This window comes from Pararge aegeria, chromosome 12, assembly GCF_905163445.1.
Source record: "Pararge aegeria chromosome 12, ilParAegt1.1, whole genome shotgun sequence".
In the NCBI taxonomy this organism is placed as follows: Eukaryota; Metazoa; Arthropoda; class Insecta; order Lepidoptera; family Nymphalidae; genus Pararge; species Pararge aegeria.
In genome coordinates, this window is record NC_053191.1 from 5832226 (window position 1) to 5857114 (window position 24889).

General features: G+C 35.5%; 1 protein-coding gene across 1 annotated transcript in view; it reads right to left on the minus strand.

Moving 5' to 3' along the window:
• The window catches only part of LOC120627966 (very-long-chain 3-oxoacyl-CoA reductase-B), a 31111-nt gene extending 23675 nt beyond the window's left edge, over positions 1-7436 (minus strand). Inside the window, exon 1 of the mRNA XM_039896104.1 lies at positions 7146-7436. Coding sequence (XP_039752038.1) covers positions 7146-7299 — 154 coding nt within the window. The 5' untranslated portion in view covers positions 7300-7436. The remainder of the gene's footprint in view (positions 1-7145) is intronic.
• Between the last annotated feature and the right edge of the window lie 17453 nt (positions 7437-24889).

Consider the following 24889-nt stretch of genomic DNA (forward strand, 5'->3'; position numbering starts at 1 on the left):
ATGTTGTCGAAATTTTGTTTCAGAATTATAATCCTTATTTTTATGAGGTCAGGTAAACGATCATAAGCCCCCATGTATATTAAATAAAAAGAGTGAAATCATTCTACATTATTTTGTGTCGATCAAAGTAAAAAAAAACAATGGCGTTTAGTTTTGACGCTGTCTTATTTAATTTTGTATAAGTCATTTATTTACCGAGGATAGAATGATGAGTTAATTACAGTGTTTTGTTGGTCAAAAGTTTTATTATAGGCAAAAATATGCTTTCATTACATAATGAATGAATTATTCATTTGTATGTAAAGGCCGTATAAAAAATGCTATATATACATGGCAGGAAGACCAATAAATATTATATATAAACATAATTTGAAATATACAAAAAACGCAATATTTACAACAGTTGTATTAGTTAGATATAAAAAAAATACTTTATAAAATACAAAAACAGATCGAACCCTGCAAACTAGGCAAAAGACAAAATAGTAGTGATAAAACCTATCGATTCTCGACCTAATCAGACAAATAGTATTTGTTCACTTGTTTCTTAAAGGTGCCTCACGTATATCTAACGACAGGGCATTAGACGATAATATTAGACTAAGAAGGATCCGACTCCTAATGTACAGGAAGTAGCAAGATAAACAAAAAAGCAATCTTATAACAGCGATATAATAAAAAGCTACCTACAAAAAATATTGTTTATGATTTTAAGTAGGAAGCAATAAAAGTATTTACGTACGTTAGTTGTGTTGTGTAGTTGTGTTGTGTGTGTGTGAAAGGCATATAAAAATTTTCGGAACTGACAGGATTTGAACCTGCGACTCTAGCAATCGCTGATTTTGATATTATTTAAATACTTGATTTTAAATAAAAACTAGCAATTGCCCATGGCTTCTTTTGCGCATAGACAAAAGCTATTTTACGATCGTCACAGTGGTCCTTTTCTGTGATCACAATTGTCGTTTCTCAATTTCCAGGATCTAAGAATTCCAGGAAAGAAAACAACAAAGTCAAAGTCAAAGTCGAAGTCATTTCATTTCATTTCATATTTCTTTATTCAAATAGGCACATAGATGGCACTTTTGATGAGTACATTACATAATATGACAAAGGAGTGAGTTGATGGCGATAAATAAATTCGTCAACTTAAAACTAAAGCTACGAGGGTTCCAAACGCGCCCTGGTCTAAGAAGAAGCCCACAACAATCTTAGCCGGTTGTTATTTTTTTGTTATCACCATCTCACATCGTCATTTAAAAACTATTAACAGAATTGATCACCTCCTCCTTTTTGAAGGAAGTCGGTTAAAAACCGTTTCAAACTTTAAAAATATCAAAATGACAAGAAAAAGGACGCAATATGGATTTTTAACCAGTTATATTAAACCCTTGAAAAGCAGCACTTCCTTACATTCGCTAACCTTCTCCAATAAGTACATAAATAGCATAACGAGTTCAGATTATTTTTGCAGCCTTAACTGTATCGTTTTACCTTGCCAGGACATAAACACCTTGGCATTCGTTGGAAACTAGTTTAAGTATTATTATTATAATAATAATAATCAAGTATTTTTTTGCTTCTCTATCTGAATGTTTTGTTTGGTCTATAAATTAATTTAAATTGGGTTAAACGAACCGTTATTGGTGTTGCTAATTCATATTTCTGTTAAATCTTAAACATTTTAGTTGCTAATCTTTTATATAACCTGACCGCTAGGGTCTGGAATGCCATTCCAGCTTCCATCTTCCCCAGTGCCTACAAAATGAGTACCTTCAAATCAAGAGTGAATAGGCATCTTCTAGGCAAGCGCGCTTCACCTTAGGCTGCATCATAGTGATGATTTTTTGATGTTTTTAGACGAGCGCTTGACTGCAATCACACCTGATGTTACACTTACCATAACAAACAGCGCCAGTTTATTGCAGATAATTGGTTTTTATGGAAAATTTAGTATGAACATGTGTTAGGATTTAAATTTAAATAGCATTATAATTTCCACTTCTTTGTTATTTTTTTTAATTTAATCTTATTTTTTGAACGAGACGATCGGTTGTCATTCTCCGATTGGTTAACGCCGGTAGACGCATAACGGCGGGAACCAATCAAATTGCTTGGATTCTACCTGTACGCTATGAGTTTTGGCGGGAAATTGGGTTTTCTTCTTGGCGGGTTGGATCGTTCTTGAGAGAGTTATGAAGTGAATTGCGAGGTTGTAAAACGATAAGTTCATATTGTCATAATTTATAAAGTAAATTAATAAAGTGATATTTGTATGGTATGTTTATTTGCATCTTTTCGTGGCCTCATCGCTATCCTACTAAAGTTATAATAATTCAGAAGTGGGATGACAGCGTTACCTTTCAACGCGTAAGTACACGCCCAATTATATAATTTTATTAGCTGTTTAATTAATTTATAATAATAATATTTAGCTACGCGAAATGTTACTAACACATGATAGGTTTGCCTGTTTGCAACAAACAGATACAAATATTCGAAGATTTAGGACAGCATCGTCTTTAAACTATTTTTTTACATCTAAAATAAACAAAAACTCTGTACTGTCCTTCCCTGTACCTTCTTTCGATAAATATTAGTTATTATGTACAAGTATAATAATAAATACTAACTACTTGATAAATACATTGATGTCGTTTTAGTACGCTTTGTATAATAATAATGTAGGTATATTATAATTATGTATACTAAAAGTATACCTTCTATAGTAGCTTTCAGGGATTGCGGTGTATGTATTATAAGGTCGACGAAGGGCCTTTAAGATATACTTTATTTGTTGTGTATTGATTACGAATTTTTGTGTAACAATATAGTAGTTTTAGGTATCAATAAATTTTAGGTAGAGTGGCTTAAAAAATTCCGGATGTTGTTGTTTGAACTGGATAAACATGTTTTTTTATTTAAATTAAAACCGTCAACAGTAACACGATCTTCTTATCATTTAGACACTTGTTTGTAGACACTGATCTTAGAGTTAGATTCGTTCGACTATCCACAGCTTCTAAACGATAAATTATCATTATTATCAAACCACTAGCTGTTGTTCGCGTTCTTTGTCCGTGTTTATTATGGTTTTTCAGAAATGCATGTTTGTATTTCTGGGATGAAAAGGATAGCCTTTGTTACTTTCCATACTTTCAACTAACTCTATGCCAAAAATCAGCTAGATTGGTTGCTTAGTTAGGGCGTAAAGTAAACACAAACAAAAAAACACTATTTCGCATTTATAATATAAGTATGTATTGCGGGCCCACTACAGGACAAGGGTCTCAATAGAAAGGGTTAAAGCCGTGTTGGAGAACTCTCAGGCATGCAGGCTTCCTGAGGATGTATTCCTTCACCAATAAAGAAAGTGAAATTTAGTCGCAAGATATCACCGCTTCTATAGCTCCAAATTAAAACTTTCTAAATAAGAATGGACCCATGTTAATTTGTCGTCAGTTCTATTAGATTTTATTACTGTTAGACGTTATTACATCTCACTGGCTATGGGTAATTTTTTTATGAGATTACGTCGACTCGGACCTTTGGTTTGTCGAATGAACTGTAATCTATCATAAACTAAAATAACTACGCTATAGCCGAAGTATGGGTTATATCAAAATGTTCTTATCACCTTATCGATATAGTATATGAATGTTGAGCAATTTATTGACAGAGTAGATATTATGTTTACAGTGCAAAAACAGAAGAAAACATGATTTAATGTAGTCGACTTTGCATGTAACGGGTTAATCTACAAACGAGCTAGTCGTTTGTAGATTAACCGGTCTTATATATTCGATTTCAATCTCATCAGGCAATAAGTGTCTATGAGACGAAAGTTCTTGGGCACTCACAAAATTGGTCTCCACTGATTACCATACTGAGGCGCCTTTTACTGACATAACCTTGTTGTTCCCATCTACAATAAGTGTCTTGCAAATTATGACCAATGTCACGGACACAGGCATTCAAGCATTGACGGTCACGGCGTGTGACATTACAAATTCACTGGATTATTTTCTTATGTGATTGGGAGTTCTTGTTATGCTGAACCTGTTTAACTACCATAAACATCTTCGTCATCATCTTGACCACAGGTCGACTACTATTGGACATTGGTAGGGATTTACTTGCTACGGTTTTGTGCATGAATCTAGCGACTCCCTGCGCCTCGCCTCCATCTAGTTTGGAGGACCAATAAAACGTTTTCCAGTGCGGAGTTGTCACTCAAGCACCTTTGGCACCTTGGTATCGCGCGGTTCTTCGAGTTATTGCCATTTCAGCCTAGCGACTAGTTTAGTTGTCGGTACAGCTCCGGCTTACGGTTTCTATATGGGTCCTCATTATCGGTTTGATCACGTAGAGATACCCTAAACTACCAAGTCACCAAGAGTGATTATAGCCGGATAAAGGACATCAAAAGGATTCTGGGATCGTAAGAAACACCAGTTTGTGCAGCACTCGGCATTTTACCAAAAAAAAAGTTATTCGTAGTTTAGGCAGATTCCACCGGATTCGAGGCGCATAGCATCATAATAATATACTTATATTTTTTGCAGACAAAAAAATAATCAAAGTTAGATATTAAATATTTTAGTACGTTTTTCTAGGAGTTCTGACCTTGAATCTGGAAGACATTTCGAAGTAGCGTTTAAGCGCAATTCTTTTAGCTACGAGTATGTTTAAAATAAATAATAAATATACTACGACAAAACACACATCGCCATCTAGCCTCAAAGTAAGGGTAGCTTGTGATATGGGTACTCAGATGACTGAAATATCTGTACATTCTTTAGAAATGATTAAATATCATCTCAGCAAGTGTAGGGGTAACGCAATATTCATATCGATATTACTTTCATAAGTCAAATCGATTTGGGTTTATACTCATGATACTGTTTTAATATTATACTATGATGTGATGCTATGACCCAGGATATTGTGCGGATTACTCAACTCGTCGTATAGGAACATTAGAAGTGCAATATTTGGGTTCGAACATTTTATCTAGATATTTTTTAACACTATAGTCCACTGCGGAGAGGCGCAGAAGGTTGTTTCAAGTTTCTTTTAGTAATTCTTAACCTTTTTCCATTTTTTTTATTATATATAATGTTTTGTACTTTCATGTTATAACACATAAATAATAAATATAAAACAGGGGCCAGTATAGATTAATAAACAGAAGGTGGAGGGTTCCCTCTCATCTATGGGACAGGCGAGGCCTATACCCAGCTGTGGGACCAAAATTATATCCCCTTGTGCGCCAATGCTCTGAGAGGTGATACAGCTGTGAGAGAAGATAACCTCTCCCCGGGGAGATAATGGCCTCCTGTCCATGCTAGCCGTGCAGAGGATGATATTGATTGTTATATTTAATTCTGCGAATAATAAATCCGAATAAAATATAAGCAACATAAAGAAAATAAACACAATACCAATAAATACTTACATATTTGAGTACAAGAAAATGTAACGCATATATTTTTTATTCTATATACCTAATCTAATAATTAGAATTGCAAATCCAATGCTAAAATAATGGGTAGGAAACTACCTACCTACCTACGTAATGAAGGTAGGTATGCTTGAAATAAAATGTGAATATTATGTTCGTTGCTTTTGAACCGACTTTTAAAAAAGCAACGTAGCTACTCCATTCATCCATCCATGTGACAAATTTGAATGTGTTTAGACTTCTCTGTTATCAATTCAATTCTTGATTCTGTTATCGTTTGATTAAAGAACGCAATGAAGACATTTTAAAACATATGTAGGCCAAAACTTATAAATGGTCACAATACAATATATACATTTTCACCCATCGTATTAAAATTTATAAGACTTTTCCTCACCTATTAACTTTTTATTGTTCATACTCCTACAGTATTTAAAACCGCCCATAACCGTCTATACCAAGGTTCAACTTTTTTACCAGTCGAACCAAACGGACGATTTAGACATTTTTGGCGGGCCTATTTTAGGTACTTTTGGGACTCGTGCAAAAAAAAAACAGTTAGGTATTTTAATAAATAATTAATTGACGTTTATTCAAAATAAGAATATGGAACAGAAAGCGTTTTAAGGGAAATAAAAAACGGAACCTTATATGGTATCTTAAATAAAAAAAATAATATTTTAAGTTTGTCATACATAGTACATACTAATTCTATGGTTATTGATACAATTAGTGTGTTTTTTGACATTGTTTCGGTTTTAATTTTTTGATGATAATTTTTAATTATTTTTTATGTTAGGCGTAAAACCAGATGTTGAAAGTAGCAGCAAGTCACAAATACGTTGGTCAGTTGTTGTCATAGTTGTTCTTTCCCCGTTTACCCGTTTCAACCGTTTTTTACTATTATAGGCTATTGAAAAAATAGAACCTGGTGGTAATTGATGACTCTGTCTAAGATAGTTTTATTATATGAAACTTAAAAATAAAAGAAGGCAGGTTCGGACCCAATACCTTCTTTATAGGACCACAGCACTCGACACTGCGCTAATTTCTAGTAGGTAGGTAGCTAGGTAGTTACTTTATTTGATTCTGTAAAGCCGTATGCTTAAAATTAAGTAATCTGATTAATGTATTAAAAGTATGTATAAAAGGTTATTCGATTCGCCGGGGTTCGCGTTGAGATTAATGTTTAACTTACTAGATTGAATAACTTGTTGATTTAATATCACAAACATAATATTGAAGATTATGATATTTTTTAATGAACACTTAAAACAAGTACCTATTGTATTTGTTTTTTTAAGTGTTCATAAAAAAAAACCCAAAAAAACACTAATTCTTTTGTTACCTTTTATTTTAGTTTTTTAAAATAAAAAATGTATGTTATTTTAAAAATACCCTTTTCATTTTTAAGTGTTTAGTCCCCTTACTGATTAAGTCTAAAATGTAAAAAATCGGATGTTTTTAATATAATCAAGAAACGAACAAATAATTATAAGTCAAAACAATAAGAAACTGAAGTTTTCAGTTCAATATGGCGTCATAACAAAGGTCAATAACACTCGACCCTTGCAATGGTCAAATAATATACAAAAATAAGCACAAGATATTTTAGATAAGGGTAAAATCGATTACAACATTATTAATTGAATGCATTCAATAAATGAAAGTCAGTACTCACAGGCCCACTTTCCCTTCGATTTGAAATCCACTTCGTTCAACGCCGGTCCAATGACATAAGTGTACACTAAACGGATTACACACATTATAAGAAAAATAAATAAACCGAGGAGGAAGCCTATACCGAATCTTTCTAAAGTGCTAGGATAAGCCATTATTCGAAATGGAACGTATCAAAATGTAAAATATTAACGCGAAAAGTTTGAGGTTATGTTTGGAGAGAGTAAAACAGCCAACTCACTGACACTGTTTACGCATGCGCACTGGCGAGCAAAGAAAGTGAGATTGCGCGTCAAACGTTTCGAACGAGTGTGCGATACGTGCGATAACTCGGTCACCATACGGTTTCCCGGTTTAGAGGGAGATAAAAGACAAATAAATTAGCGCTATCTTGCTTTAACGTACTATATGGGTCGCAGTGTGGATGCGAGCTGTTATCATAAAGTTATCTAATAGATAGGTAATGGGTTATGTGCTATAGATAAAAATGAAAATATGACTGCTTTTCATCACCTTTAATCTTTATCTGCTGTTGTTAACGAGTTTGTTCCGTTTGCAATAATAATGATGACGTTAATTCATGGATTAAAAAATCGATTGAATTTCCTTGTTCATAATCTATTTGGTTTTTTATTAATATAGGCAAGGTTAAAGTTCACCTGCTTAAATAACTAGCACCCACACGCCAATGTGAAAATGAATAAAAAATTACACTGTTAAATCATTCAACACCCTATTTTAGATTACAATAATAAATATGAATTACAATAAAGAAGCAACGGAAAGATAAAATACTAAGTATGGGGTGTATAATACGTGGTCCGTCTTTGAAGTAGTCAACGCCCACCTTCTGGCATAAGCCAGAGGCTTTTCTCAAAGCTCGTTAACTACAGTACAAGCGAACCGACGGTCAGAAGTATTTTACTATTATAATTGGCTTTCAGTTTTTTATGTTTAATTAGCGTTTGCCCGAGAATTTAACAGCTTACTACGAGTAGGTAGTTAGAAAGGAACCTATACATAATATTATAAAATATATTTGTTTACACTATAAAATAATATTTTATGAGCGCAGTTAAATAATATACTAAGTACATTTATAACTAGTACATAGGTAGTTTTTTGTCTATATAAATGGCTATCTACCTACTACCAACCGAATGAATCCTCCTTAAAGTTGAGTATATTGAACACAGAAAATAATGTCACACAGATTAAGAGTTTTTGTCCCATATCTCCTTTATAAACTACCTATCGTTCTTTTTCTCCAATAAAACATTTTTTTTAATTCATTATTTATTCGGGACTTTTCTTAACAATAAGAATGTTAAGAATGTCAGCCTCATCGTTCCCTTTACGAAAATTAAAACTTCCTACTTCTCTTATCTTACATTTTAATGGATATATTGGTAGATTAAAAGCGGATTAGGAGTTGTGTCAACTAGACACTGCATCCAATTGTTCTCCGGATACAACACCACTCCAATAGAAAGAGAGTGTTCGAGAGAGATATTATAATATAAAGTTGAATGAATTTTCTCCAAGTAAATTGATAGCTTCCAGTGATAAGTCGCACTGTAGTTACACGATTTCAGAAATGTTATGAAACTTAATAACTTTGTAACTTATCCGGGGTCTCAGAGCCGAGATATTTAAAGCCTTGTATTCATTTACAAGAGGCAGCGGGACTGTTTTAGCCTACAAATTTTTCATTAATTTATTCAATGAATAATGAGTATTAAGGAACGGCCCTGAGATATAATAATCGTATACGTGCCAATTCACAATTAAAATTTACTAAGTACACAAATTGTCATCATCGGCTAAAGTGGTTGTGGGTTTTATTGCTGAGTAGATAATATTTAAGTGTTATTTTGTTTATGATGTTTGTTTATTTTTTTTACTTTGCAACAATGCGCGAATTTTTTGCACTAGCGTAGATTTTAGTACCTACCCACTTAGGCTTTTTTCGTAGTCCATCAGACCTTTTTCAGTCCAAAGGCCCTCTTTTACCTTCATCAAATCAACCGATTGACGTCCACTGACGTTTTGTAAGGCATTTCAAACTCCACGATTCCGAGCCGCTTGTATCCAGCGGCTCCCCGCGACTCGCTTGATGTCGTCGGACCACCTGGTTGGGGACCGACGACATCAAGCGAGCGTGGGTTGCGTTGCTGCTACTCCAACACGTTGGAACCCCAACGTCCATTGGTTCTCCGAGCTATGCGCCCCGCCCATTGCCATTTCAGCTACGCGACTCGTGAGCTATGTGGGTAACTTTAGTTCTTCTACGGATCTCCTCATTTCTGATTTACACGTAGAGATACACTCTGAGGCTTCTGATGAGGCCCATACTTTTTCCTTAGTTATTAAATTTATTTAATTAATTATATGGTGGACTTTATATTTGCTCTTTTATTCAATCTGATACTATTTTTAAAAATATATATATTTTCAACTAATCCACCATTGTAGACTTCTTGAACGTCTTTAATTTCAGTTTCGTTACTTACATTTTCTAAATTTATTACAGTGACACGACAGTCATAATAATTTAACGTGGCCTAAACCTTACTCGGAAATTTTAATTAGCTTCAAAACTTATTACTTGTGAATTTCGAGATAGTAATGTTTTCAATCTACTTCCTAAGAGGAAAGGAGAAATGTTTTTTGTTAGTTTAAAGTCCAGAAAGGGTATTCATTATAACATCAATCCATTACCGGACTGGCCCATTGCAGGGCGCCGGTGTCCACTTAGAATGGAAAGGGTTTCAGGCCGTATATCTATCACGGTGGCCAAGTGAGGATTAGTGGATTTCACACACCTCTGAGAGCACTATGGAGAACTCTCAGACATGCAGGTTTCCTCACGATTTTTTCCTTCACCGTTGAAGCAAGTTTTAATTGCTTAAAACAGACATAACTCAGAATCATTAGAGGTGCCGTGCCGATGATCGAACTCGGTCCCCTCGAAGGAGTAGCCGAAATCTTAACCACTAGGCTATCACAGCTTCCAGTGTGTTCCTCGGCTAATAATATTAAATTTGTGTACCGCTTATCTGTTCAAATTACTACTTAACGTGCTCTCCGCGGAACGGGGATGGACAGTGCCAATTTCCTGACTCTGTTAAGTCTGTGGCCTACTGTGTAAAATTGGTAACAGGAAAACCTAATAACTAGAAATATTTTTTTGCTCAACCTGGTAATCGAAACTGTTTCCTCTTGCCCTGTAGGTATAACATAACCTGGGTACCAATACCATGGTTATTGTTGCCATGCTAACTATGGTATTGCTAATACATCATTACAGTAGTAAATCGTACTGCAGATTTTTTGCAGTCCATGCCACTGCAGGCACCAACCTGACAGGGCGAGACTTTTTAGGAAGTGTTCCTTGCATGCCATTCCATTTTTTTTAATTTATTCCACTACAAGTAATGGTAATGGTAACTGATGATGCAGTCTAAGATTGTAACGGGCTACCCTGTAAGGGGTATGGCAGTTATATTAAACCCCTAATCGGTTTGCACGCGACATCGTACCGGAATGCTAAGTCGCATAGCGGCCCGTCTTTGTCGGTAGGGTACCGCTGAAGCCTACCACTAGACCAGACCAGAGTCTGGTGACCATAGACAGTGGACCTCCTACTTATATCCACAGCGCTAACCGCTGCGACGGGGTAGTCGTCATTTACCATCAGCACTTGCATGCGCAGGAGACAATTATATCCCCAGGGAAAGGATTTTATCTTCTCCCACAGCTTTATATAATCTCAGAGCACTGGCGCTCAAGTGGAAATAATATCCAAATAATATTATATGTGTCCTATTCCATATTCCAGTGATTTAGCATGTGGGCACGTTAATAATTATACCCCTTGGCTCCCCAGCATCACTCCCTGAAGCACTTGGCGACCTGGGCGGCCTCCTAAGCTTCTGGAGTGAGCTCGGCTGGCTGGAGTGACCCAGCGGGGAGCTGTACCAGTGGCACTACGTACAACGGAAGGTTCCAGAGAAAGAAGAAGAAGTGGATATAATTTTTATCTCCCGCCCGTGCTAGCCCTGCGTGTGGGTCTTCTCTTGGGCTGTCAATTGGTATTTAAAAAAAACTGCTCTAAAGCGGTCGGGGGTTGTTATTTATCATTTACTTAATTTAAAAACTACTTACTAAGCAAAATGTTTTTATTTATATTACTTATTACTCACATTTTATATCTTTATTATTCTATATTACTCATTAATTTTAGTAGATAACCTTCAAGTATACCTATTAAATGCCATTTTAAAAGGTAACCTTCAAGTGGTTTATTTAATTCTAATAAACTAATATCTGGCGAGAATCCTCTTTCCTTAATTGCTTTCAATTTCCAGAACACCGAAGACTTCTAACTTTGAGTATAACTTCTGAATCTTACCCAAACACAACATTTTCTAATTTAATTAATTCTATTTTTAATAATTTTAATAATCTTAGCCTGAACCACTTCTCATGGTGGGAGGAAACCTTTGACCTGTAGTGGGCCGTTAAATATGATGATGTTGATGATAGTAATAAAGATAAACACCCCGACACTAAAACATTCACGTTCATCACACAAACATTATCCTTGTGGAACCCACGGCCTTGAACTCATGAAGCAGGGTAACCGCCCACTGTGCCAATCGGCCGTCAATGAAGATCGAATATATTTTGAAAAACAGACACTGGAATTAGTATAGTTTAATTCATAAAGCTGTCATAGAAATTGAAGCGGGGGTTAGCCTAGTATTCTCAAAGTACCTACCCACTGCTCTTCGTTCTCTGAGTTCGATTCCCAGCACGTCCTACTTTTCGGAGTTATGTGCAATTGTAATTTAAGCAATGAAATTATCACTTGCTTTAGCGGTGAAGGAAAACATCGCGAGGAAACCTGCATGCCTGAGAGTTCTCCATAATGATCTCAAAGGCGTGTGAAGTCTACAAATCCGCACTTGGCCAGCGTGGTGGACTCCGGCTTAAATCCTTCTCATTCTTCGAGGAGACCTTTGCTCGGAAGTGGGCCCTTATTGGGTTGGTGATCATAGTAATTCCGATATCTTTAAATTATCATACATCGTTTAAAAAGCAGATATTTAAGTACTCACCTGAAATTATTTGCAGTTACATACATTTGCATTAGATTCGTTATCTACAAGGCTGTTTATCAGTTCGATCAGTGAAGAGAAGAAAACCACTTTGAATAAATTAATGAAAGTTTCGAAAGAGAAAGTAGTTATATAAACTCATTATTAAAGGAAACAGTAAGGCTTGGTTGTATGTTTGTGTTGATAATGGAGAAATCTTAAGTGGCTGTAGAGCTAGGTCTTGAAAGCTAGGCCGCAGCGCCTTGAGTTGTGTGTTGAAAATAGAATACTTATGTATTATCTACGTTTTAAGACGACCAATGTTAACATAAATATTGGATTTATAAGAATGTAAATGATATATATTTTTTTCTATTCCAATAAAAGTTTTATTTCACTACGGTTTACTACTTTTTAACTTCTAAGATGGTAGCGGGCCAACCTGTTTGGGAGAATAGTAGTCATACCCCTAATCGGTGTCTACGCGACATCGCACCGGAACACTAAATCGCTTAGCCGCACGTTTTTGTCGGTAGGCTGGTAACTATCCACGGCTAAGGCCAGACCAGAGAAAATTCAGAAATTTCCCAAATTGCGGGGTATCGAACCCAGGGCCTCCTACTTAAATTCACAGCGCTCACCGTTGCGTCAGGTCGTCAAAAAATAATAATATCAAAGAAAGCATTTTTTTAAGTTTACGTGTTTACTTATGTTTATGAATACTCCTACATTATCTTAAGATGATGTTGCGTGTATATAGTAGTAGAGCTTTTTGTGACTAGCTCTCATAAACTGTAGGAGGAAGTTTTACCCCCACGCTTATATCTGACGCCGAGCAGCGTTGCCGTGTTCCGGTCTGCGTGGTTGCCGGTGAAATTACAGGCACATGAGGTTTAATCACGGAAATCTCAACAACAAGACAATTGTTGTTTAATCTTAATAGATTTCTATGGGCTTGAAATTTACGTGTCAGGTTGATGGGGCAGGTGCAGGGCAGGGACTTCACCGCCTTTAAGAACATTATCGAAAACTCCGAGGCCTTTAATAGATCAAAACGCAGATAACTTCGAAAAGTTAATTTAGTTAAGAATTCGGACCCCTCGAAAGCGCGGCTGAAGGCTTATCACTATGCTATTTATCTCCTTCTACAAATAATGAATGATAGGTTTATCACACAGGGCGGCACTTTGTAGGACGAATTACTTGCATGCCCTGCGAAATGTTGCAGTGTTTGGGTGATTGGTTTTAACTTATAGCATGTTAAAAACCATCACAGGGCCATTTGCTTGGCACGTCAATTGATCCTAGAAAATATGTTAAAGAGAAATGTTCAGAGAAAATAACTTTGAACCTTCGTGGTTGGATGCCCATCGAAAAATCTTCTTTTTTTAAAAATCAAAATACAAAATTAATTTATTTCAAGCAAGCCATTTGATTTAATATAAGGACTTTTGAGACTTCAAGTATGTCTGTTTGTAGTGACTCTACCACCGGTTCGGAAGGCAGATTTTCCGTGAAGAAGCCGGCAAGAAACTCAGCAGTTGCTCTTTTTCATCCAGTCCATACTCTGTAAAAAAAAGCTCTACCTACTAATCCAAAACCTGCGCCTACCGGTCCGTGGCCTCCTCTCCAGAACATATCTGCATTACTGCCATGGGTCTACAACGGACATGAGTGTCCCGTCCACTACCACTTCAGTCTGCTTATTCCTTGCTATGTTGGTGACTTCAATTCTCCTACGGATTTCTCCAGTATTCTTGTTCCTCAGAGAGAAGCCTAACATGGCCCATTTCATAGCACGTTGAGCGCCTGAATTTTGTTGATAAGGGTTGTTATACACGAGGTAGTAGGTACACAAAGTACGTATATGTACGATTATTAGTAGTAACTAGGTTAAAATCTACACCATGTCACCTCTGCCTAAGATTTTAAAGTCAACAGAGCAAATGTACAATGGTGTGGTTAATTTTTGAAAGTGTAACTTTTATTATATCGTCTCAGACTTTTTCTTTTCACTTTTTCAACTTGCGTTGCATGTCGTCACGCGACATGCAACGCAAGTTGAAAAAGTCACGTTGGTTATTTTTTTTTTCAAAGTATTATCAACGTAAACTTTGTACAGTAAGAAATATTTGTAAGACTTTCTTTAACACAGATTTATTTGATAAGTATCTATAACCTTCAGAATTTATTTATCCTATGTATTCTGAAGTATAACGGTAATCTTTAAAAAGAAACTCCCGCCGACCTCATTACTCGATTACGGATAATATCGAGAAGCGTACCATCGACAATTTTTCCTCATGAATTTTAAAGGGCTTTTTTCCACCGTCTCACCTGTAGACAAAATAAACCCGATCCCGAAAGACTTGTGCGTGATTTTAATAAAATTATCCTGCGTTCTGATTGAACATACAGAATATTGAATTAGAACTTACATTTATGATTTGCTAAATTTTAACTACAAAGGTTTAAAAAAATGTCTTGCTCCTAATAGAAAAATATGAACTTTAAAATATGAAAATTACTTAAAAAATCAGAAACTTTTACTTATTTATCTATATTTATTCCCTATTTGATGCCTTTGGAGTTGGAATTTTTAAAATATATGAAACACGAATTTCTCTATTTTTAATCGAAAACCTAAAATCAAAGTTTCGTGAATGTAACTTGAAAAATAAATTGATAAATGAAGGCGTTTATACAAACTTTCATCCCCCCTTTTACCCTCCTAGGGTTGGAATATTCAGAAATACTTTCTTAGCGGATGCCTACGTTGTAATAACTATCTGTGTGCAAAACTTCAGCCCGATCCGTCAAGTGGTTAGAGCTGTGCGTTGATAGATCAGTCAGTCAGTCACCTTTGCCTTTTACATATATAGATAATAGGGGTAAAGTACTACGATCGATGAGAAGTACAATTGTTTTAGTACGTACAAATAATTTAATTGCGTAAGTTATGCAACGTTAGCGGATGACCAGATTGTACCTAAGTGACTGACTGACTGGAGGAAGTCGAAGATTTGAACATTGAATGTTCAAATCCGGACTACCTCCATGTCACAGGGAGTAGGTTAAGTTGCCAGTTTCGGTCATTATCACTAAGCGTGATAACAATTTAGATGGCAGATGTATTTTAGTAATGTTTGGGTTGAAAATGGGTGAATATTCGTCAGCCCATTAGCGACCCATTGCTGTGCACAGGCCTCATATAGGAAAGACGTTTTAGAGCATAAACCCACCTCCCAACTATAATCACAAACCGAAACCGATTAGCATGGTGGATCTTGAAGAGGCATAAGATGACGATGACGTACTATTTGGAGTTGGGACGTAATTTATTTCCTATTCCCTTCAAAATTGTTAAGAGCAATTACGTAACAAAATGTTTGACAAAAATTAACCAACTTTGTTATAGAACTAAAAAACAAGCAAATAGATATTTTCTACAAAATTTTTAAGTCGGTGCCAAGTGAAATGTATAAAATTAGGTAGGTATAGCGTTTCAAAAAAAAAAAAAATCTAATCCGTTCATAAATGACAGAGTTCTGCGCTAACAAAAATACTACAAAATTTAGAACCACCTCCTTTTTTGTTAAGTCGGTAAATAATAAAATCCGTCAAGAGTTACAGTACGCCAATCACCATTCTACATTGATAAAATAATATGTTACTATCGTTTCTATTATAAAGTAAACGTCTTTCGTCTTGTAATTTTAGGTACAATGCCATTTTGTCTTGCAAATTTAAGCACTATCGAACCAAAAGTTTTCCTGGTCCATAAATAATCACACAACTCCACCAATTCCCGTGTAGTTCAAAATTCCATTTTCGGTATAATGAAGTGAACGCGGCCAAGTAAATTAATTTCCTATAAGCTTTTGTAACGTCAAAACAACTTCCAAACTTCAGGACCTGCTTTAATTAAAATGTAAGGTTGGAGGCTCAGCTGATAATAGAGATAGATTTCCTCATCATAAATTAATTTTACTTATCCTTTATTTGCATAATTATGGCCTATTAATAATGATCCCTTTATTGTGCTGTATTTCACCCCTTATCAATAACCACGTTTATTTTTTTAATCTTGTCTAATACCACCATGTTGCCCACGTTATCGTCCGCGTCTTTTTTTTTTTAATTCTCAATAGGCTTGCGCTTTACCACTATCATGCCTGATGGAAAGCACCGATTGCTTTGCGCGCTTGTCTAGGCAAAGCAGATTATCTATTCACTCTTGCCTTGACGGCAATCAAGTTATATTTATCAGAAAACACCAATGCCGGAAGAGTGTTCCAAACCCTAGCGGTACGTATCAGAAACGTAGATGAAAAGCGCTTTGTACATGCTGACTAAAACGACGATGATTTTTTCCAAATCCCGTGGGAACCTTTAGTTTTCCTGGGATAAAAGTAGCCAGTGTTTTAACTCTATGCGAAAAATCAATCGATTGGTTGTTTAATTAGGGCGTGGAAGTAAGACAAACGAACACACTTTCGCATTTATAATATTAATAGAGCCATCTATTGAATACTTACTCAATCCAGTCAGTTAACCACTTTATACCACCATCTGTTAGAACCTTATCGAACTAACAGATAATTATCACTCTTTGTCAGATATAAACAAATAATTTTCAATAAAATAATATTGCAATAATAAATGAGATAATATAAACCATCCACCTGTTTAGTTTGAACAAAACACACATAAAAAAGTCATAATCGGTTCAGTGGTCGGAGTTCATCGCGGACAAACATTGGAAATATACCTATATAAATGACTAGCTTTTGTTTGCGACTTCGTGAGCGTAGTTACGAAAACGATATAAAGCTTTTTCAAGTTGGTACTTCAAACTATTTAGACTTATTTGTAGTAGTGCAGTGCTATGAGTACAATAATAACTTTAGCTAAACAGTTTCCGCGAGATAAAAGGAGTATAAGTATATGTGCTATGATAATTTTGGCAGGCGTTTCGGCACGCTTTAGGTGAGCCTTAACCGTACTTTGTTTTCTAAGCTTAAAACAACTACGAGTGCTATAGTCTCTTTAAAAATATCTAAAATATCTTACCTATGTACTCTTTGACAAAGCGCAATGAAGTAAGTGGATCCAATTACCTTACACCACGTAAAGCTATGAATTGTGGCATGGCTGTAGCATTTTCCTTTAGTACATCAATAAGTTACACTTAATGATTGAATTCCTGGTGGTAGTAGTTTTATTGCAGGATATGGATTCAATCATTTGAATTAAACTAATGGGTTCGATGCTTTGAACTGATTAATTTACCCAATTTTAATTATTCTGTTTAAAGTTGAAGTCTCTAATTACGTAATCACTAGATTTTGTAATTTGAGGATTACAGAGGTAAGACACTCAAGCGATTAAACTCTGATTATTAACTTCTAGTATTAGTTTTAGACTATAACGAGTACCTACCGGTCACGTTCAAACCACATCTGCTATCGGCAAATAGATTGATCATAAAGGTTCATATACAAAGTAATATTTGGTAACACGATTTACGGCGTACAAAGCGAACCAATATTTCAGGAGCGGGCGGTGAATTCACTTGACAGGTGCCCAAGTAGGGCAGATTCAATTTGTGCATAATATTCAATTTGGCGCCGTCAGCTGACGAGTGGCCATATTGAACTATCACCGGCAATCCCCGTATTTACATTTTAACGTATCAACTCATTTTGGGGTAAACGAAATTTACTTTCGAGTTTTTAGACATGTCCGTCCGAAGCTCGAAATACGGTTTTTTAATTATTAACCTTAGTCCAAACGAGTTTTTTGAAATTTTCATATCAATATACATTACGCAGTACGCTTAAAATTTTTAATAGTATGTGGCAACTAGACATGTACCTACATGTCAGTAATTTATAATTTTTATAATTTAGCTTTTAGCTGTACCCTGCCACGCTTCGCTGTGGCACATTGTGATTGAATGGTTGAGAAAAATAGATAAAAAAAAGTCCTTGATGCATACTATATCTTATGCTAAAATATCAGCTCGATCCGTGCAGAACTTTTTGAGTTTTTGAAGCGCACACAAACCAACATAACATTTTTATATATAAAGATTTATATACGTAACACAGCACAATCTTCCAAAAGCACTACCCTCAGAGGACGTTAACTTCACAACAATAAACCTATTACCGGCTTACTAAAAGGGGTCACCACCTCACAGAATATGAAGAGCTTCGGCCGAGGTTCACCAACCTGGCCAAGAGCAGATTGGTAGACTTTACTCGCCTTTGTGAATATTTTGGAGAACTCGAAGACCTATTTTGTTTTCTTGCGGTGTTTTATTCACCTTTTAAGAAAAGCATATTATCGTCGAAAAGTTAGAGGGGATACAACTCGGAATGCCAGGAAAAGGGGGTGAAGACTGAAGTGTTTATACTTGGCTATGACCGCTCAGCTTCTCAACGCATAATTGCAAATCTGCGTTGGCGTGGAATTGCTGTTTTCAATAAAAATGCTTTTTCCCTTCTGTTTCGGTGAAAGCGGACCCCAAATGTTTTATTTTACTCGTGTCAAATTATTTACGTTTAACACAGTTCTTTGTGCCTACTTCTATCCAAAATTTTCTTGGTGTTTCAAAGCGTGGTTAGGTGTGTTCTAACCTGCTGTGAAAACGGATACAAGAATATTCTTTATATTTTTTTTGCATTTGTGACTCTTTTGATGTTTTATATCTCCAGAAATGTTTTGTAACTCAACAAACATTTGCCTTTTTATACTTTTACAGTGTTACTTGACAAGTTAACGTTTGAATTGCCTAGTTTCAAAATAAATAGCCTGGTGTCCCGTGTCTGGTGGTTGTGTAGGATCATAATCACCGCCCGAATTGTCATTAGTCTCTTATTACGGGATAGCTTCAACTCGGTAACAAATTTAAGGTAACTGTTAGCGATCCAAAGTAGCTTTCACATCAACCCATTTCGGCCCACTTCGAGCACAGATCTACTCACCCAATGAGAAAGGTGTGCGGATTTGTTGACTACACACGCCTCTGAGAACATTGTAGATAACTCTCACGCATGCAAGTTTCCTCACGATGTTTACCGTTACCGTTGCTAGTGATATTTTAATTGCTTAAAACGCACATAACTTCGAAAGTTAGAGGTGCGTGCTGGGTACTCGGCTCCTCGAAGGTGAAGCTGTAATCCACTTGCTAACCATCACCATCCTGATTTACTCTATTTTTACAAGTTATACAAAATCATGCAACACATTTTTAAAAGTAATGCAAAAATCATGGTTCAAGAAAATTTACATTAGATAGGCGCAGAATCGACTGCAGTGTAAAGTCAGTGACAAAGGAAAATGTAAGCTAGGCTTGCGTAGGCAGACTCATTGAAATTCATGAGTTTGATTCTAGATAAACAGTTGCGCTAACTGAGCTTCTTGGAAAAACATAATGTTTTTTCCGTGTAAGAAGCTTGAAATAGACAAAAGATAAATTTAATAAGCCATAACGAAAAATTAATACGCAGGCAGGCATGCAGGCAGGCGAATAGACAGGCGGGCAGGCAGGCAGGCAGGCAGGTGGGCAGGCAGGCGGGCAGGCAGGCGGGCAGGCAGGTGGGCTTTCTTACCGCAAACCTTCGTTGTAGTAACTATCTGTGTGCAAAACTTTAGCCCGATCCGTCAAGTGGTTAGAGCTGTGTGATCAGTCATTCAGTCAGTGACCTTTGCCTTTTATATATATAGATTACTGGTGGGTGGAACCAACAAGAGAACTTTGAAATTTGTAAGGAACAACATCGTCAGCATTGTGGCAAATCATTAATAGGAAAAATATTTTATTTTGAAATTAGATAAATAAATTAACATTATCTTTTTAAATTCAATAACAGACTTTGGGTTTCTTAGCAGAAACTTAAAAAGTACCTGTACATTTTTACTCGATTTTTTTGTTATGAAATGCTAGGAATTTATATTTCCTAGCATTGAATTGATACCTATATAATATTATTTTTACAAAATCACTGCCTAGCGATCATACAGTTCAGATATAAAAAACTACGTTTTTTACTGATTATTAAATTTCTACGTACGTATACGTTACGAACTGACACGGAAATAATGTTTTATGTAAGTGTACACGGTCCTAATTATTTATTGTGTAGCAAAAAACATCAACATTTTTTCAGTAGACTCTGATTAAAGAGGCTATGCATAGCAAGCAGGTTAGGTTAGGTACCACGGTATTACCTGGGCATATATGACAATAGTGGCATTAGTTTGAAATGCATTTCCACCTACACCTTTATTAGGGTTAGTTTGTATTGATTCGTAAATGTGCTTATTTTTAATTGGTCGTGATTTGATTTGATGGTTATTGGATGAGGAGGAATTGATTTCATAAAGTAAACAATAAAATTATCCTGTATCACGTATATATTGAAAATTAAGATTTTTCTCGTTTATCTATATATCCTGCTAACCCAATATAAAAGCAGATAAAATTGTTAAACATTGAAAACGGTGACAGTTGCGCAAGACGCAAGGTCGTCCAAACTGTATGATCGTTAAACTGCGTTTCATTCCTTACCTTTATTACGGTTGGTTTGTATTCATTCGTATTTTTATTTTCATCGGCCGGGAGCTGATTGGATGTGCATTGAATAAGGGGGGTTTGATTACACAAAGTAAACAATCATCGTGTATCACGTATAGATTGGAAATGAAGACCTATCTTGTATAACATATTCTGTTTATTTATAAGAAAGGAAGATAAAGTCGTTTTTATTAAACGTACTCATAAAGTATAACATGTTTAGCGACGTTGGTATGTCTTTTATTTTTCAGCGATAGGCTTTAACGCAAATGACCTGAGTTAGTTGCATTAAGGGTCTTCATTAGAATGAAAGTTTGTGTGCATAGTAATTTTCTACATATTACTTGGAATGGATTAAAAAATGTTATAGATAATATTTATTTCTCGCTTTTGATATGAAACATCTATAGGCGTGGGTAAACCTGATTGTTGGCGTGGTGTCACAGGCCGTGGATGCATCGCCACGCTACTCGTATATGATGGAATATATGTACCACAAGTAGTTGAGTTCTCGCGATTTCAAATAAATATTTAAAATTAAATTATTTTTTTAATAAATGTTTAAAAAACATTATTTTATCGAACTAATTTGTAATGCTTTATCTTTTACGCTATATCTGAGTCCTGTTGTAATTTGTTCTTTTATGCATATAGCTTATATAAAACCATTTCCATGTTTCACATCTGCTATGCGTCCCGTGACGGCTCACACATTTTTTTTTGTTATATTACAAACTTGGTTTATTTTTGTCAAAAAATAATTTTTCACGCTTCTTAGCGGTTAGCTTTTTCTAAAGCCGGGGCGCGTTAATGCTTGAGGAGAGAGTTCTCCCGGCACTTTATCATCCTTTATTGTGACGAGCATAAATTACTTGTCTACCATATATCCACTATAATCGAAATGCAACCAGTACTTATTATGTGTAGTCCGGTAGCCATCCGTGGTTTTCTTCATCAGTTTTACTTGACCAAATGGTGCATTTCGATAGTATATGCTCAAGTTACTTTAAAAAATACTCTATATATATATAGCTATAGGTGTCAATATAATTGAAGAGTTCCCTCAAATTCTCCAGGATCAAGATCAAGAGTGAATAGGCATCTTATAGGCCAGCGCGCTTAGCATCAGGTGTGATTTCAAACAAGAACTCGTCTATAAACATAAAAAGGACCTCTTCAACCGATCTTGACCTTTTGAAATGGGACCGCATCAGAAGTCCACGTCTCAAACAAAATTAAAAAAAAAAACCCTTCTCATTCTGAGAGGAAACCCGTACCCTGTATCGGATCGGTAATGGATCGATGACGATGATGATGTATTAAATGGCGAACAAGTATCAGGACGGCCGACCCCAAATACGGAAAGCGTCAGGAGAATGATGATCAACCGATGGTTATCCTGCTCTAGAAAAAAATAACTTTTATGTTTTCCATGATCTAACTCGTACGTCACGATTTTTAATGCTCATCATTTCAGACTAATTAGCAATACTTACGAAGGTATTTAACTTTTATGATCATTGTTGTATCTTTTATTTCATTCAGTAGGTATATATTCATCATAATTTTGAAAACAACAATAAAGTAATATTTCCTGTTTGGTCTTATAAGGGTCAACAATATCCTCAGATTCAGTTTTTCGTCTTAGGTAATTTATTCTTGACAACATCAATTAAGTTGCTTCGGTGAACGGGTTTACTAAAGTAAATTAAATTATAATAACAGGTACATATGCGACATTTAAATAAGTTTCTGTGCTTGCCATTGTATTAAGGATATTGTTACACTTTTACAAAGCTGTGATGCGATTAAAGGAAGTTTCTTGCCGGCAATTCTCGGTAGAATCTGCTTTCCGAACCGATGGTAGAGTCATTACAAACATACATACATGACGTTTCAAAAGTGCTTATAAAGTAGGCCTACTTGAAATAAATGTTTTTTTTATAATCATCATATAAGCCTTTGCCTGGAAGAGATCGCTATGATCGAGATAGCGATAAGGCCGCCAAATTGTATACCTTTTGTTAAATTTTTTACTTTTAATTTGTTATGTTTAGGTGGTGTACAATAAAAGTGTATTCATTCATTCATTCATTCATAAACCTTTTAACTGCCTACTACATGGCACGGATCTCCTCCCGCAATGAGAAGGGTTTAGGTGGTAGTCAACCACGGTAGCCCAGTGCGAATTGGTGGACTTTACAAGCCTTTGAGAACATAATGGAGAACTCTCAGGCATGCAGGTTTCCTCGCGATGTTTCCTTCAGCGTTGAAGCAAGTGATGTTTTGATTACCTAAATCACAACTTAGGAAAGTTATTTATTTAGTAAAATGGAATTAAGGTAATTCAGCGGGCTCGCTGGACAGATATGACGTCGCTATATAATATGATGTCGCTACCGACAGATAGTTCCACGCCTAATATTTTTTTCATTGTCCACGAACCCTTTACCAAGAATATTGCTCATGATGTTCATGATAATTAAAAGTGAAACCATACTAATATCCTAAAAAATGGAAAAGTGTGTCTGTTTGTTTTTAGTTTATTTGTTACCTGTGCTTGCCTCAACCTCTGCACTTATCTTCATGAAATTTGGTACAGAGACAGCTGCAAAATGGTTCCACAATGAAATTTAAAATTTAATATATTTTGTGTGCATCTTTGTGCTTAGAAAATTCAAAACGATCTTGACGAAATTTTGAATAAAAATTGCTTGCGTTCTGGAGACCGATACAGGATATTTATTATCCCGGGAAAGCTAACGTTCGCGGGGTTTTTAAAGCGCTGAAACAGAAGAGGTCGAAGCCGCGCATTTAGAGTTAACCTATAATAAAACTTCATGTTTCCCGTGTCTTCGTCAGCGTGTGTTTGGGTAACTTATTTCTATCTCCTTGATGTATCCTAATCTACCTATACCGACAACCGACTGGCATAGTGTCCAAGGCCATGGGTTCGATTCCCAAAACTGGAAAATGTTTCTGTGATGAACATGAATGTTTTTCATTGTCTGTCTTGGAAGTCTGTCTCTGAATCTCATCATCAGATTTATATGAAATTTAAACGGATCATTTAGAAATTAACGAAAGGGCGTAAAAGTACGAAAAGGCGTACCAAAATATAATTATGCCCGAACAATCATAAAAAAACATAATAAAAACATCTTAATTTATAGCGTCCACTTGTGTTAAGTCTGTTAAAACGCACGCAACTTCAAAAGTTAGAGGTGAGTGCTGTGAATCGAACTGGGCCCCCCGATAGTGAGGCCAAAGTCCTAGCCTAACTAGGCTGTTGTTTTATGATAATTTATGGCTAATTTGTATGTAGGCTATAAGCGCTTTCAACATTGAGCCACTCTAAAAAATGTTTTAAAAAATATAATCAGAAAGATTTGTATAGTGTGCACTGGCCTTTATATAATTAAAAAAAAAAAAAAAGGTAATATCCAGTCCAATCCCAGTAATCGTTAAAGTAGTTTTAAATTGACTGTTTTGCTGGCAAGACCTATTGGCAGTCTCATGTAAATATGTTTTTTTTTAAATTATCTGTGTAATTTTATGAATAATATGTGAGGTTAACAGATTTTTCTAAAAATAGTTTTTAGTATGATAGCCATTTTTTTATTCAATATTTATAGTCATAATAAATCAGTGTTATCGTTTAACTATAAGAATGTGTTTACTAGTGTCGTGTCCATCTGAAACCCAGTCGCCCGATTCAGCAACTTTTACAACAAGTGGTAAACTGCGACCATTTTTCAAAGACAAAAATAAATTTGAATTGAAATAAGCTAAAGTTAAAAAAGATAGATATAAAGAAATAGTAATAATACTACTTTTAGTCATAACAACTTCTTAATAATCAAACAAACAAAATCAATAGGACGGGGAATATCTGGGAGGAGGAAGTGATGATTAGTAAAGTTACCGAATAGGGGGGCTTTTAAGTATGTTGCTCATACTATATCAAACCGGTTTTGTGTGCCGTGAGTGAAGCCTGTTTTTTATTATACAAAAATATGCAATAAAAATCCGCGAATGGTTGAACTTTATGAAAACGAG